This window comes from Euleptes europaea, chromosome 8, assembly GCF_029931775.1.
Source record: "Euleptes europaea isolate rEulEur1 chromosome 8, rEulEur1.hap1, whole genome shotgun sequence".
Taxonomy (NCBI): Eukaryota; Metazoa; Chordata; class Lepidosauria; order Squamata; family Sphaerodactylidae; genus Euleptes; species Euleptes europaea.
In genome coordinates, this window is record NC_079319.1 from 20,644,534 (window position 1) to 20,659,660 (window position 15,127).

The 15,127-nt window shown below is 48.0% G+C and overlaps 1 protein-coding gene across 1 annotated transcript in view; it reads left to right on the plus strand.

Moving 5' to 3' along the window:
* The window catches only part of SYBU (syntabulin), a 47,559-nt gene extending 34,972 nt beyond the window's left edge, over positions 1–12,587 (plus strand). Inside the window, exons 4-7 of the mRNA XM_056854694.1 lie at positions 879–981; positions 7,530–7,634; positions 9,656–9,805; positions 11,486–12,587. Of these exons, the coding sequence (XP_056710672.1) occupies positions 879–981; positions 7,530–7,634; positions 9,656–9,805; positions 11,486–12,587 (1,460 nt within the window). The remainder of the gene's footprint in view (positions 1–878; positions 982–7,529; positions 7,635–9,655; positions 9,806–11,485) is intronic.
* Positions 12,588–15,127: the final 2,540 nt, after the last annotated feature.

Consider the following 15,127-nt stretch of genomic DNA (forward strand, 5'->3'; position numbering starts at 1 on the left):
GAAGGCAGCTTCATGTGTTCAAAACATCTGTGTGGGAAGAGCCCAGGTTTGTGAAGGGGTGTATTGATGACGGGGAAAACTTGGAAACAGGACAAATACAGCAAGATGTTATGTGGAAGTTCCAAAAAGCAAAAGCACTCCAGTGTGGAAGGCCAGGCAAAGAAAAGTACCTCTGTGTGGAAAACCCCTTTGGCAGTTTACACAGGGAAGATAGATCAGATACTGCACAAGTGAACAAATGGATGTAAACAGTGAAACTTTCAAAAACCTGTTACTGAACATTTCAACTTCCAGGAAACTCAGTTGCCGATCTGAAAATAGTCATTCTCCCAACAAAAGAGCTTCAAAGGTGGACTGCAAGAGGAAATTAGGTCGCTTCCACATGGGTGCTCTACCTCATTTTGGGTCTCAAATTGCAGCAGTTTTGGTTTCTGGAACATTACACCGCATTGAACCCAATCATCTTCCAGTCATTCGCCTCTGTGGTTTCCCCTCGCTTTTCTGTGTTCTTTCCAAACCTGCTTTGGTACAGTTTCCCCCCGGAAATGTTGTAGTCAACTCTAATTTGGACAGGAAGGTACGTCAGTGCAGTTTTCCCCTTGCTCCTGCCATTTCACTCACAACCATGCTGAAGGGATTTAAAAAAAAAATGGTAGCAGGTCGACGCTATAGCGCCTTTACCCATGGGGGTACTACAGCATCTTCATTTGCTTAGGCTGAAATGATTCTGCTTTTAACTTTCTGCAAACGATCGGCTTGGTTTCCGAATCCTAGTAGGAGAGACAAAGAAGGATGCCACTGATTCACCTTGGAGTCTGAGAACTGCACACGTCCTAGACTTTCCATCATATTTTTATTTCTTCCCTTTTCCTTTCCAGGAAGCGAAGCTGACTTTAGCTCATCGAGCAGCACGGGCAGCATTTCAGCTCCTGAAGTCCATATGTCAGTGGCTGGGAGCAAAAGATCGTCGTTTTCTCGGAAGTAAGCCACAGCATTTTTGTCCTGTCTCCCATATTTTGAATGGTGCCTACTTGAGGAAATGCATTGGGGGAAGAAAGGTTGGCCTTCATTTCCCCCCACCCAGTTGCATTATGTAGATATGATTTGTAGTACAATCAAGAACCTGAGATCTAGATTAGAATTTTGAGGAGCCAGTGTGGTGTAGTGTTTAAGAGCGGTGGTTTGGAGTTGGTGGACTCTGATTTGGAGAACCAGGTTTGATTCCCCACTCCTCCACATAAGCGGCAGAGGCTAATCTGGTGAACTGGGTTGGTTTCCCCACTCCGCCACATAAAGCCAGCTGGGTGACCTTGGGCTAGTCACAGCTCTCTCAGCCCCACCTACCTCACAGGGTGTCTGTTGTGGGGAGGGGGAGGGAAGGTGATTGTAAGCCGGTTTGATTCTTCCTTAAGTGGTAGAGAATATCGGCGTATAAAAACCAACTCTTCTTCCTCTTCTTCACTATAAGCATGCAGGAGAGTATCCTTTTGCCATATCCAGCACATAGTTTTGCACTCTGGCAAAGGGGATAAAAGCAGTTAGGATGCCAAGAAGCGGGAAGCAGCTGGACACATTCTCTTGTAACTCCTGCTAAACAATAAACCTTCGTCCGCTGGTCAGCACATTTTTTTGTTAGTGTTGTTTTTTTGGCTATTCACTTTTTCAGCTCAGCATGCTTGTTGCTGTACATTGAGAGGTCAGGACAGAGGGGTGCGGTGCTGGCAGTGACAAATGGCTGCTTTGGGATGGGCAGGCTAGGGGAGCACAGAAGAAAGAATCTTGTAGGGGAGGAAGATGCAGACCGATGAAGGGGAGGGCTAGGAAAGGTGGTTTGGAAGGCAGGGTAGCATGAAGAAACAAGGGCAGGAGGAGACAGGCAGAAGGCTAGTTCGATTCACCCGTTAGTTGGTAAGTTAGTTACAAAGTTTTTGGCTAAACATTAGGAAGAACTTCCTGACAGTTAGAGCGGTTCCTTGGCGGAACAGGCTTCCTTGGGAGGTGATGGGATCTCCTTCTTTGGAGGTTTTTAAGCAGAGGCTAGATGGCCATCTGTCAGCAACGCTGATTCTGTGAACTTAGGCAGATCATGAGAGAGAGGGCAGGAAGGGATGAGGTCAGCTCTCAGCTGTCATGGCCCTTTCTTACACCCCCAGGGTAATGCCGATTGCCACTTTGGGGAAGCAGTTTTGCTCCAGGCCAGTTTGGCCAGGGGTCCTGGAGTCGTCCCTCCCTCCCCCCATCTTCTGGGCATGGAGTGTTTATTCATTTCATTTATACTCTGTCTTTCTCATCAGTCAGCTCCAAAGTAGCTTACACCCGTACTCCTCTCCTCCATTTTAGCCTCACAGTAACTTTGTGAAGTAGGTTAGGCTGAGCGTGTGCAACTGGCCCAAGGTCACCCAGCAAGCTTCCACGGCAGAGAGGGGATTCGAACCTGGCTCTCCCAGATCCTAGTCTGAAACTCTAACCACTACACCACACTTGACTCTAGAAACTTAGTGAGCTCTTCGGAGGAAAAGTTAAGGATAAATGTAATAGAAAGGATAGGTCTGATTGCTCTCTCATTATAAAAGAAATGCTTTTTAACAAAAACTCCTTTTCTCCCTCTGGACAGTTTTTTTTACGCTGAGGGAAGCTGAACATTGTAATAAATCCTATCTGCTGCAATTGGGAATTTAATTAGTCTGAACCGCATGAGTAATATGGTAGTCTTTGTTCTATCACTTCCTTCCTAAAATGAAGTTGGTTGCACACTAGGATGTTTGAGTTAAAGTCATTTATAGTGCTAAAAAGAAAGAAAGACAGAAAATGTAACAAATTCAAGCACGGAAAGTAAAGCAAAGGAAACCACAGGGCTGCACTTTGAGATTTCCCCTGAAGTCCTGTATAATATCCTTTCAAATACAGGTCTCGAGCCAGCGAGGCAAATTATGCCTGCCAAAAATATCTCTACTGTGCCATGTGTACAAAATGCAAATCGTTTCTCTGCTTTTATGGCTTGCTCTGTGGAGGAGGAGCCGGGTGCAGTTCTGACAGAACTGCTGGGCACGTCGGTAATACCCATATAGTCCCGTTACACCGCTCTGTTGCTTTCTTACAAACAAAATGTGAAGAACGAGCTCCCCAAACCACAGCTTTGGGAGGCTGGCTTCCAGCACAGTCATTCTGCCATCTGGTCGGTACAAAGCGTTCTGTGTGCAAGGGAAGTTCCAGCAAATTCGAAACCAAGGGCCGTTTGCCGCTTGATTGCTGGGGACTTTCACGGATGCAGTTCTGTCTTTCCCAATCTCTTGCTTTCTGTGTTTATATTTGCACCACTGTTTGGCTCTCGTGGCCCTTTCTTGCATGACCAGGGTAGTGCCAATCACCACTTTGGGGTTAGGAAGCAATTTTCCTCCAGGCCAGATTGGCCAGGGATCCTGGGGGGTTGTTGTTGCTTTGCCATCTTTTGGGTGTGCAGTAGGGGTCTTTGGTGTGTGGGTGTGTGGGGGGGAGGTGGTTGTGAATTCTTTTTCATCTGCGTGGCTTCTATGCAGTCCCACATTGGGGGGACTGCGCAGGCGCAGGCCAGCCCCGGATAAGATTTGTCAGCTTCTAGCAAAATCTAAGAGAGTGCTCCCCCTCCCTTTGGGACATGCAATCCTCCCGCCCCTCGGTCACATGACCCAAGGGGGAGGGAGCACTCTTCCCTCCAGTTCTCTTTCTGCCGCCACGGAGAGAGAACGTGTTAGCTTTGTCTCTAGCCATGGAGCCCAAGAAAGCTCCACTTTTCAAGAAATGTATCTCCTGTGGTACCAAGATGGCGAAGAATGATCCTCACCTTGAATGCCTTTTTTGTTTGGGGGAAGGCCATATTCCTGCAACTTGTAAAAGTTGCTCCAAACTCACCAACAAGGCCTTGAGGGTGCGGTCGACTCGCCTGCTTTCTCATCTTTATAAGGAGTCTCTTCGTCCACGAGGTCAATCTGCTGAGCCTGGTCCTTCGACCGGTAAGCCGCAATCCGAAGCGGGTCCCCCAACAAAAAAATCCAAGCGGGGTGGCCTTTCTAAGAAGCCCTTGCCAGTTGTTGTTCGTCCGGCAAAGTTTGTTGCTCCAGGTTCGCAAGACGGCCGTGGCCGCGGCTCTTCGCACCATGTGTACCGCTCCAGATTGCCTCGGCGCCGACCACCTTTGTGTTCGCCAAAGTCTCTTCGACGCCGATCACCCTCGGCTTCTCCTCGACGCCAATCTCACACCAAAGCGTCTCACCCATCGGCGTCGCTCACCTTCGAAGTCGCTGCGCAGCAGCCCATTACCATTGAGGATTCGCCTCTTCATTCCCTGGCTACCCCCTCAGTTCCGTGTCCGAGCAGGGCCCAGGAAGACTCGGCTGAGTTCAAACAGCACCTCCTTCACCTCTACAAAGATGTGCCTCCGGTGCTTACATCGTCCCCATGGCCCGAAGGATCCCTCCCACTCCCCCCCAACAACTCGCTGCCTGGAGGGTGTGGCCCCAGGGCAGTGGTCTGACAGGGTAGCTAAGGTCTTACTGCACGCCTTAAAGTCCTCCACAAGACGATCTTATGATGCAAAATGGAGACATTTTTCTGATTGGGCTAAAGTCAAAGATGTTTCGCCAATTACTTGCCCACTGTCTGTTGTGTTTAATTATCTGCTAACCCTCAAAGATGATGGTTTATCTAATTCATCCATTAAAGTTTATTTAGCCGCAATTTCGGCTTTTCACCCAGATATCGACTCCTTTTCAGTCTTTTCTCATCCCCTTTCCAAAAGGTTTTTGAGAGGTCGCACTAATTTGTATCCTCCTGTCACTCCACCCGTTCCTCAGTGGAGTCTCTCCTTAGTACTTTCTCAACTCATGAGACCTCCCTTTGGGCCATTGGCCACTTGTGAAATGGCTCTGCTGTCATTTAAAGCGGCCTTTTTGGTCGCAATTACCTCAGCAAGGAGGGTCAGTGACTTATCAGCACTCTCACACTCCCCTCCTTATACGAAGTTCCACTCGGATAGGGTGGTACTGAAGCCAAAGATATCCTTTTTACCCAAGGTTGTATCAGCCTTCCACCTTATCCAGGACATTGTCCTCCCGGTTTTTTCCCCCTCACCCATCCTCAGATGCTGATAGGGCGTTACACTCCCTCGATGTCCGAAAAGCCCTCCTTTTTTACATTAAGAGGTCTCAGAACTTTCATAAGGACGATAACCTTTTTGTTTGCTTCGGGGGACACCGTCAAGGTCATCATGCTTCTCCTCAGACTCTCTCGAGGTGGATCACGTCTACCATCAAATTGGCCTACGATCGTGCTCACCAAGAATGCCCTTCTATGATTAAAGCACATTCTACCAGAGCGTATGCGGCCTCCATCGCCTTTTCTTCAAAGATAGATCTCCGGGACATCTGTAAGGCTGCCACCTGGTCCACGCCCTCCACGTTTATGAAACACTATGCTGTGGATGTGGACTCTGCGAGAGATGCAGCCGTGGGACGTGCCGTACTGCAGTCTTTAGTTCGGTGACTGTCCCACACCCACCGTCCTGGTAAGCGAGGTCGCTACTCTCCCAATGTGGGACTGCATAGAAGCCACGCAGATGAAAAACAGAGTTTCACTTACCTGTAACTGTTGTTCATCTGGTGGATCTTCTATGCAGGCACACATCCCTCCCTCCTTCCCCGCTGTGGGACCTCTCCGCTAGACCAGTGGTTGGTTCCGTGGCGGCAGGTTGGAGAACTGGAGGGAAGAGTGCTCCCTCCCCCTTGGGTCATGTGACCAAGGGGCGGGAAGATTGCTTGCCCCAAGGGGAGGGGGAGCACTCTCTTAGATTTTGCAAGAAGCTGACAAATCTTATCCGTGGCTGACCTGCGCAGTCCCCCCAATATGTGCCTGCATAGAAGATCCACCAGATGAACAACAGTTACAGGTAAGTGAAACTCTGTTTTTCCCTCTCCCAGTGGGGGTGGCCAGCTGTGGTGTTGGGTATGATACCACTAGGGTTGCCAGCGCTGAGTTGGGAAAAACCTGGAGATTTTGGGGGTGGAGCCTGAGGGGGCGGGGTTTGAGGAGGGGAGGAACTTCAAAGGGGTGTGAAGAAGAAGAAGAAGAGTTGGTTTTTATATGCTGACTTTCTCTACCACTTAAGGGAGACTCAAACCGGCTTACAATCACCTTCCCTTCCCCTCCCCACAACAGACTTCCTGTGAAGTGGCCGGGGCTGAGAGAATGTGACTAGCCCAAGGTCACCCAACTGGCTTCGTGTGTAGGAGTGGGGAAACAAATCCAGTTCACCAGATTAGCCTCTGCCGCTCATGTTTAGGAGTGGGGAATCAAACCCAGTTCTCCAGATCAGACTCCACCACTCCAAACCACTACTCTTAACCAATACACCACACTGGCATAGTGTCCAACTTCCGAAGCGACCATTTTCTTCAAGTGAACTGATCTCTGTCGCCTGGAGATCAGTTGTAATAGTGAGAGATCTCCAGCTTTTATCTGGAGGTTGGAAACCCTAGATACCACCTGTGCCTCAACCTAAGGAAACAACTGCTAGGATTGTTTGTGAGAGGAGTGAACAGCAGAAATGGCAGTGTTGAGCAAGATGAAAAGCCAAAATAGACGAGGACCTCTACGCCATGGTTTGCCCAGAGGATTGGAAGCTCAAACTATGGCTTGGGTTCTACACCACGTTTATTTAGCACATATCATGATCTGAAGGACATTTTAACTGATCAGTAACTTTTTCAAAAGTAAGCCCCATGGCACAGAGGAGTGAGCTGCAGTTCTGCAGTCAAAGCTGTGTAAATAACCTAAGTTTGATCCCGGCGGAAGTTGGTTTCAGGTGGCCCTCTCAAGGTTGACTTAGCCTTCCATCCTTCTGAGGTTGGTAAAATAAGGACCCAGCTTTTGGGGGGTAAAGTGTAGACAACTGGGGAAGACAATGGCAAACCACCCCGTAAACATAGCCTGCCTAGTAAACGTTGTGATGTGACATCACCCTATGGGTCAGTAATGACCTGGTGCTTGTACAGGGGACTACCTTTACCTTTTTCAAGCTCCTTTGGTGTACTTCACAGGTGAGCAGAGATTTCATCTTCATTCTCCCTGAGTCAAGTCTGTTTGTTCCACTGCACCACTCTCAAGGATTATTCTCAGCTTGCAAAAAGCAAGGAGAATATTGATCGTTTCCCTTTTGAAAAGGGAGTCAGTCTGGTGCCATGTTTAGTGTGTTGGACTGGGATCTGGGAGACCCAGGTTCAAATCCTCACTGCCGTGGAGACTCATAGGGTGACCTTGGGCCAGTCTCACTCTCTCAGCCTAAACTACCTCCCAGGGCTGTTGTAAGAATAAAATGGAGGAAGGGCCAGTGCTGTTGTAAGATGCTTTGTTCCCCACTGGGAAGAAAAGTAGAGTATCAATACCTAAATACATGTTGGGTGTCACATATTGCAGGAATGAATACATTGAATGCATGCATATGTGATTTTTGTTGTCCATGGTGCTCTGCAATGCATTGCTTTTGGTTTCCATTCTAGTCGAGGGCCTCACGGACGGAATAGCGGATCTTTGTCCTATAAGACTGGCTCCAGTCCTCCAGCATCCCGTGAGAAGGACTTCCTGTCGATGCTGTGCAAAAACCAGTTGAGTCCCGTTAGCACCCATCAGAATTATGGGGCTTCTTCGGCCAGCAGCAGCAATTCAGGTTCATTCAAGGGAAGTGATAGCCCCATTACGAGGCAAGTGAGCCTTCCCCAACTCTCCCTTCCTTTCTAAGCCCCTTCCATCTCCACATCATCCGAATCTTGAATTGCAGCAGGAGATTGTCCTCCTCGCACATTCTTGCAAGCTCCCCAAAGGCTCCCTATGTCTTCCTGCTGAAGCTGGAGGGTGAGAGATTCAAAACACATAAAAGGAAGTATTTCTTCACACAACGCATAGTTGAATTGTGGAACTCCCTGCCACAGGATGTGGTGCTGGCTGCCAACTTGGAAGGCTTTAAGAGGGGAGTGGCCGTGTTCATGGAGGAGAGGGCTATTCATGGCTGCTAGTCAAAATGGATACTAGTCATGATGCATATCTATTCTCACCAGGATCAGAGGAGCATGCCTATTTTATTAGGTGCTGTAGAACACAGGCAAGATAATGCTGCTGCAGTCGTCTTGTTTGTGGGCTTCCTAGAGGTACCTGGCTGGCCACTGTGTGAACAGACTGCTGGACTTGATGGGCCTTGGTCTGATCCAGCATGGCCTTTCTTATGTTCCTAGCTTAAGGTCTGTGTTAACTTCTCTTCTAAATCAGCCTCCGGTAGGCCGGTGTATCCCTTAACATAACCTGCCATTGCCTTGATCAGCAGCTGCTGCAAAAACAAATGGGGGTGCTCTTTGGTGCTTTAATTAGCATTCCTCCTGACTTCTTTTGCAAGGCCAACTGTTCACAGGAGATGTTTTCCTGAGGCCAAGAAAGAGTTGCCTTCCAGGTCCCGCGTGCTTAGAGCAATTTGGTCAGTTCCGGAATGCACAGTTCAAGGACTGCAGCCATAGTTAGTATTGGTTTGGTTCTCTGGCCCGAGGATAATGCCATACCACACCCCAGCAACCCTGAAGGTCAAGACCATGCCATCTAACTAGCCAGCTTGAGGTTGCCAGCTGTTCAGGGGGGAAATGTCCTGTCCTTTTAATAAAGGTGTAATACACAGAAATCTGCAATTAAAGCTTGTCATGGCTAATAACACGTGATCACTGCAGCAGGTCATGCTGATATTAAAGGAGCAGGTAGGAGGCCCAGTTTCAAAGTTGGCAACACTTGGCACGAACTAGGGCTTGGTTCCTGTTTAGTACTTGTAGAGCCACACCTGTGGAAAAGAAGGCTCTTGACCTCTCCCCTCCAGCTGTAGTCTACTGTGCACCTTGTGCAGGTCAGTAGGGGGCAAAACGGGGGTCTCCAGTGGGAGGTGGGAATTGGTGGAAACCGGGCCACCTTTTCCTAACATCATAAAACAAGAGTTAGGACTTAGGCTGTTGTCTTGAGGATGGTAAGAGCAAGAGTCCAATAGCACCTTAAAGTTTCCAATAAAGAGTCCAATAGCACCTAACAAAGTTTCTGGCAGGGTATGAGCTTTCGTGAGCCACAGCTCACTTAAGGATAGATGGAATCACATTCTAGCTGTATCTGAAGAGAGGAGCTTTGGCTCACGAAAGCTCATACCCTGCCAGAAACTTTGTAGAGACAAGTGAATTATACACACAGTGGCAACGTAAATATTCAAAGCAAGTAAATTACATTAACAAAATGGTTGGATTAGGTATGATACGCAGAGGGGTAGTAGGCGTGGAGAAATTAGCATTGATAATGAGACAGGAATTCCAGATCTCCTGTATCCGCAAATGGGATTTTATGAAATCTTCTGGATAATTAATATATTAGCATCATTTGCATGCGGTAACCTTGAAAAGAGATGACGCACCATTTGCGTCTGAAGCACAGGGAATCGGGAAGAGGCGCCTTTTACCAACAGCCTGCATCCAGCCATAAATGGGGGTGGTTGATTCTCACGCTATCATCAGATCAAATCACCAGTCCCTAATGCAATTTCAGCTCTACCGGGGGGTGGGAGGGGGAAGCATTAAAAAGTTGCATGCGCAACAACGTCTTTCTGTTTCAGGCGGTCTGCACGATACACCTCTTGTGGCGAGAACCACGGCATTAAACCACCGAGTCCAGAACAGTATCTGACTCCCCTGCAGCAAAAGGAAGTGACAGTGAGGCATCTGAAGACAAAACTGAAGGAGTCTGAGAGCAGGCTTCAAGAAAGGTAACACTTCTTACCGGAACAGGATTCATTGTGCAAAGACCGTTCCTTTTGAGGGTCGTTTGGGCCCACTTTACATGTTACAACTTTTACAGTGCATTTCTGAGAGGAATGCCTGCGCCGGTCATAGGAAGCAGCGTGGCTGCGCTGCCTCCAAAGAAGTTTTCGGCCCCGCCGAAACTTCCTCGTGGTGTTAAAGATCGGTGCAGCCCTTCATAGGGTTGCACAGGAGATAAAAAGGTGGCATATCTTGCCAAAATAAAAAAGGGGCGTTCCTGGCCCAAAAGGGCTTGGGCGGCTGCCTAACAGCTGCTCCTCCCCCAGCCCGGTGCCAAAACGCCCCGGGAACACTTCCCGGGACGCCCCGGGAACACCTCCCAGGACGCCCGCACAGGCTTTGACGGCATTGGGACATTAACAGAAGGCCCCATTGGCGTCCCGGGGTGGCACTGCTGTTCCACAACCGGTGTCCGGGCCTTCCTGCTGGCATTTGGGCCACTAACACCGGCATCCGGGCCTTCCCGCCAGCATTCGAGCCACTAACGCCAGTGTAAGTTGCCCGGACGCCAGCACGGAGGGCACGAACGCCATTGCAGCGCCTTCCTGGCCTCCTAATGGCTTTCGCCCTTGGCGCCCAGGAATGCGCTGTTAATAAGCACTCCCTATAGGCTCAAACTGTATCTGCTTTAACTAACTTTTTTTAGCTTTGGGTACACTTGCTGGGGGTAAAGGGAAGATGACTGGGGAAGGCCCTGGCAAACCACCCCGTAAACAAAATCTGCCTAGTAAACGTCGGGATGTGATGTCATCCCATGGGTCAGGAATGATCTGGTGCTTGCACAGGGGACCTTTACCTGTTCTTTACACCATCGAAAAATTCTGAGAATCAGCAGTCAGCCACGGCACCCTTCAATGGGATGTAGTATACACCAGTAATCTTAAACTTTTTTTCATACCATGGAGTTACTTTTTATCCCAATCTGCAACATACTTTTAAAAAATAAATATTTATTTTAAACATTTATAACTTGCCATTCTCGACGTAGATTTAAAACAGGTTATACAAAAATTGATTAAAACAGTAAGAAACTTTGTGTGTGTGTGGTGGTGGTGGTGGGGGGAAACCCACAACAGCAAATATGAATGCTTGCAGCTATGTTTACACTCCACAAGAAGCCCTGGTGAACAATACTGCCTGACAATGTTTTCACAAACTGGAACCAAGAGTCGTCTCCTCTCCTCTCCCAGGAGCCTATTGCATAAGGTGGGAGGCACCATTCAACAGGAACAGTCTTTGGTGGATGACAAATGAGCCATCCTTGGCAGGGGGGATAACAACTGAGCTCAGGGTGGGTTACAACTCTTCCATTAATGCAAGGTTCATTGTGCCGGGAGAATGTTCCACCATTCGTGGAATAGATCCCTAAGATCCAACCCAGTACAAGGAAAAGTTTGCTTGAGATTTTATACTTCTAAACTGGTCTTTGCTCAAAGGTGAGGACAGCTAGTAGCCTGGGAGAGTTCCATCATTTTATCTTGTTGTACAAACCACTTTCCTTATTCTGTGGGTACTTCTCCTACCTGTAGATTAATAACTTCACCTGCGTGCATCTTGCCCACTGCCCCCTTGTCCCCCAGTAAGAGCAGAATTTGTTCACAGGAACTGATGTTTTTCTTCTTTAGAGAAACAGAAATCAAGGAGCTGAAATCTCAACTGGCACGCATGCGAGAAGACTGGATCGAAGAAGAGTGTCATCGCGTGGAAGCTCAGCTCGCCTTGAAAGAAGCGAGGAAAGAGATCAAACAGCTCAAGCAGGTCATTGAAACCATGAAGAACAGCTTGGCTGAAAAAGACAAAGGGATTCAGAAGTATTTTGTGGATATCAACATCCAGAATAAGAAACTGGAATCCTTACTCCAAAGCATGGAAATAGCACAGAACTGTTCTTTTAGCGAGGAAATAAATCTAAAGTACGAGTGTGGGTCACCCGATAAGTCCTTGGCTACGAGTACAGCCTATTCCAAAATGGCAGACAGTCTACTTGTGGAGGACCAGTCTATGGAGGATCTGGCGGATAGCGGCGTGCTGCTTAGCGACGATGTGGCTAACGGGAATGACATCTTCGAAGAGACAATGGTTGCTACCACACCTGAGCTTGGGCATCAGGACGTCTTTCCGTCCCCTGCCTTAACCCATCTGGATCCTTTGTCAAACCTACCAAGCTCCACAGAAGAGGATGACAACGGCAACCGCCACGTGGCAACGGAACAGGCAGTTCAGGCGGATGTCTTGTTGTATAGCTCAGGCTTGGAACAGCTGATCCAGAACCTGTTCAAGGCCCAAGATGGTCGTCCCATCAGCCCGTCTCCAGCTTTAAGAGAATCGGACGGGTCTTGTCCCGAAAGCTTCACGGACTCGCTTGTGGACTTGACCCCGTGCGATCCAAATTCTGCGATCCTTTTGTCTCCCATGGAGTCGGTGCATGGCGCCGTAGATTCTAGGTGTTATGAAAACCGGGTCATGAAGGAACTGGACTTCACAGACTGTCCGACTGAAATGTTCGGGAGTGTCGTGCAGTTGTCTGAGGGAAAGGCCATGAAGAGATACTGGAGCAGCAACCTCCTCGTTGATCTTATGGCTGTTGCCGCCCCCATTGTGCCGACGGCAATTTTGATGCTCAGTACTCAGAAAGGAGGGATTAATCCAGTCTACAACATTGGAGTGTTGCTTCGTGGCTGCTGTCTGGTAGCTCTGCATTCCCTTCGCCGTAACTTCCACCCCTAGGTGTAATTTTCTTGTACGGTGTGCCGAAAAGGCCGAGCTCTGACGGGTGTAGCGAGGTCATGGGAAAGCTTGTGTCTGTAACGGTGGGTCTGGTCTCATTTTTTGCTCCGAAAGGTTTGATTTGCACTACATTTAGTTGAAAACATGTTCATTGTTTGAAACTGAAGACAAAAAGCTGTTGGTGGCATGAAGACTTGTTTCCACTGCGTAAACGCGAGTGCGTTTTAGAAAGCATGTTCAGCACTTCTCGTTCTGTCGTCAGGTGTACGGGTTGTTATACCAAATGTTTTCAGACGTGTGTGTGTGGGGGAGAGGTTCATTCTTGCAAAGGCAGCTTGCATAGTCTTGGCTTGTATTGTCTGTCTGTGCTTCTTGGTGCGCTTTAATGATGTAATCGCCCCTGCATTCCACTGCTCCGATCCTGTGTATGAAGGGACCGTAACCAAAAAATGTTTTTTAAAAAACACGCATTATTGTAGATTGCTGGGAGTCTTGAATCGTGTTATGTTTTTATAAATATGGCTGTGAATATATTTTATGAAGTATGTTTTAAGTCTTAAATGAAGTCTTACTTGGAATGTGCTGATGTCGCTCGAGTTGTGCGAAGGATATTTTAAGTGTATGACGTAATAACTTATTTTCTTGTTAAATAATCTTTTAAGGGCGGGAAACACATTTATAACAACATTATAAGTAAAGCATGTTGAAACTGACTTTGTGTCTTGGTTGTTTTTTTGTTTTGTCTTGCTTATCCAGGACCAGTGTAAGGTATTTAAATGTTCATTTGTCTATCTGAAACAGGAGAGATTGAGATTTGCTCGTCTCGAAAGTCCGGACCACACTAATTCTCCTCAGCCTCACAAAATCCCAGGGTACTCCCTGCTAGCCTTTTGTTTCTAATGACTAGAGGAAGGGGTCCAACTATACGTATGTATGTACCATCGTCGCAACTGACTTATGTTGACCCCAGCAATGGACTTTCAAGGCAACTGAGAAACCGAGGTGATCTGTTCTTGCCTTTCTCCTTGGTTCTTTCCCATCCAAGTACCAACCCTGCTTAGCTTCTGATGAGCTCAGGCTATACCTTGCCACCTTCCCTCCACTGTTGTATAGTGGTTAGGAACAGTGGACTCTAATCTGAAGAACCAGGTTTGATTCCCTCTCCTACACATGAAGCCTGCTGGATGATCTTGGGCTAGTCACCATTCTCTTAGAACTCTCTCAGCCTCACCTACCTTACAAGGTGTCTGTTATGGGGAGGGGAAGGAAAGGTGATTGTAAGCCGGTTTGATTCTCCTTAAAAGGTAGAGAAAGTTGGCTTATAAAAACCAACTCTTCTTCTCCCCCAAGCCAGCTGTAGTTACACTTAAAGTATTTAGGCAGCAATCCCACCGTGGCAGCCACTTCCGACCCCTTCTATATCCCTTCATCCCCTCCTTCTCAAGTTCATATCTTTATGCTCCTTCGTTGTGTTCCCACTTCTTCATCTTTCACATTGCTTTGTTCTCCTTTTTGTGTACCTCTTTCTCCTGGATCTGTCCCTCCTTCATCCCTACCCCTTCCCACTTATCCATTTGGCTTTCAGTTGATGGGAAGATGGAGAGGATGCTATGGTGTTGATGTAATTGGGGCAGGGGTGAGCAGAGACCAAGATCCAACTGCCTCCTGCAAAGCCTGGACAGTAACTTCAAGGGGAATGTGCACCTCAGCTCACAGCTTGGTTTCATTTGTGTTCTTCAGGAAAGTGTGTTTGCTTGAAACTGCTTCGCCACAACAACAGTTCTACCACCAGCAGAAAGGAAAGGGGTGGGAAAGAAACAGAAACATCCAAGATGAAAAAGCAAATGAAGAACCAGAAGAAATGAAAAAGAGAATACAGGATTTGCCTTCCTTGGTCACAGCTAAGGAAACAAACTCTACCCTCCTAGCGCTGTCCTCACCCAGAATACTATCTCGTATACACACGCACACTTTACACAGGCTTCCAGAATTCCTTGTTATCGGTTTCAACTAAGATAGGGGTACACAAGGCCATATTCTTGCAAAGGTTTTTATTTCAACTGGAAAAATATTAGTATGTTGGGTTGGATTCCACAAAAGATGTGCTGTGATGGAAGAGGAGGATGGTTTTTGCTAACTCCTCCATGCTGTTTTTTTTTGGGGGGGGGCTGTCACCTAAGAATAGCATTTCAGGGTGGCAGTTGGGGCTGTAGCAGGAGAGGGGGAGGCAAGGAAGTCACACTTCAGTGACAGAAATCCTGTCAGCAGAAACTTCCGTTGGGATACAATCCACTATTGTGTGTGTGTAAAGTGCCGTCAAGTCGCAGCCGACCCATGGCGACCCCTTATGGGGTTTTCATGGCAAGAGACTAACAGAGGTAGTTTGCCAGTGCCTTCCTCTGCATAGCAACCCTGGTATTCCTTGGGGGTCTCCCATCCAAATACTAACCAGGGCTGACCCTGCTTAGCTTCCGAGATCTGACGAGATCGGGCTGTACCATGCTGCCTTCCCCCCCAATCCACTATTACCTGAGTGTTTT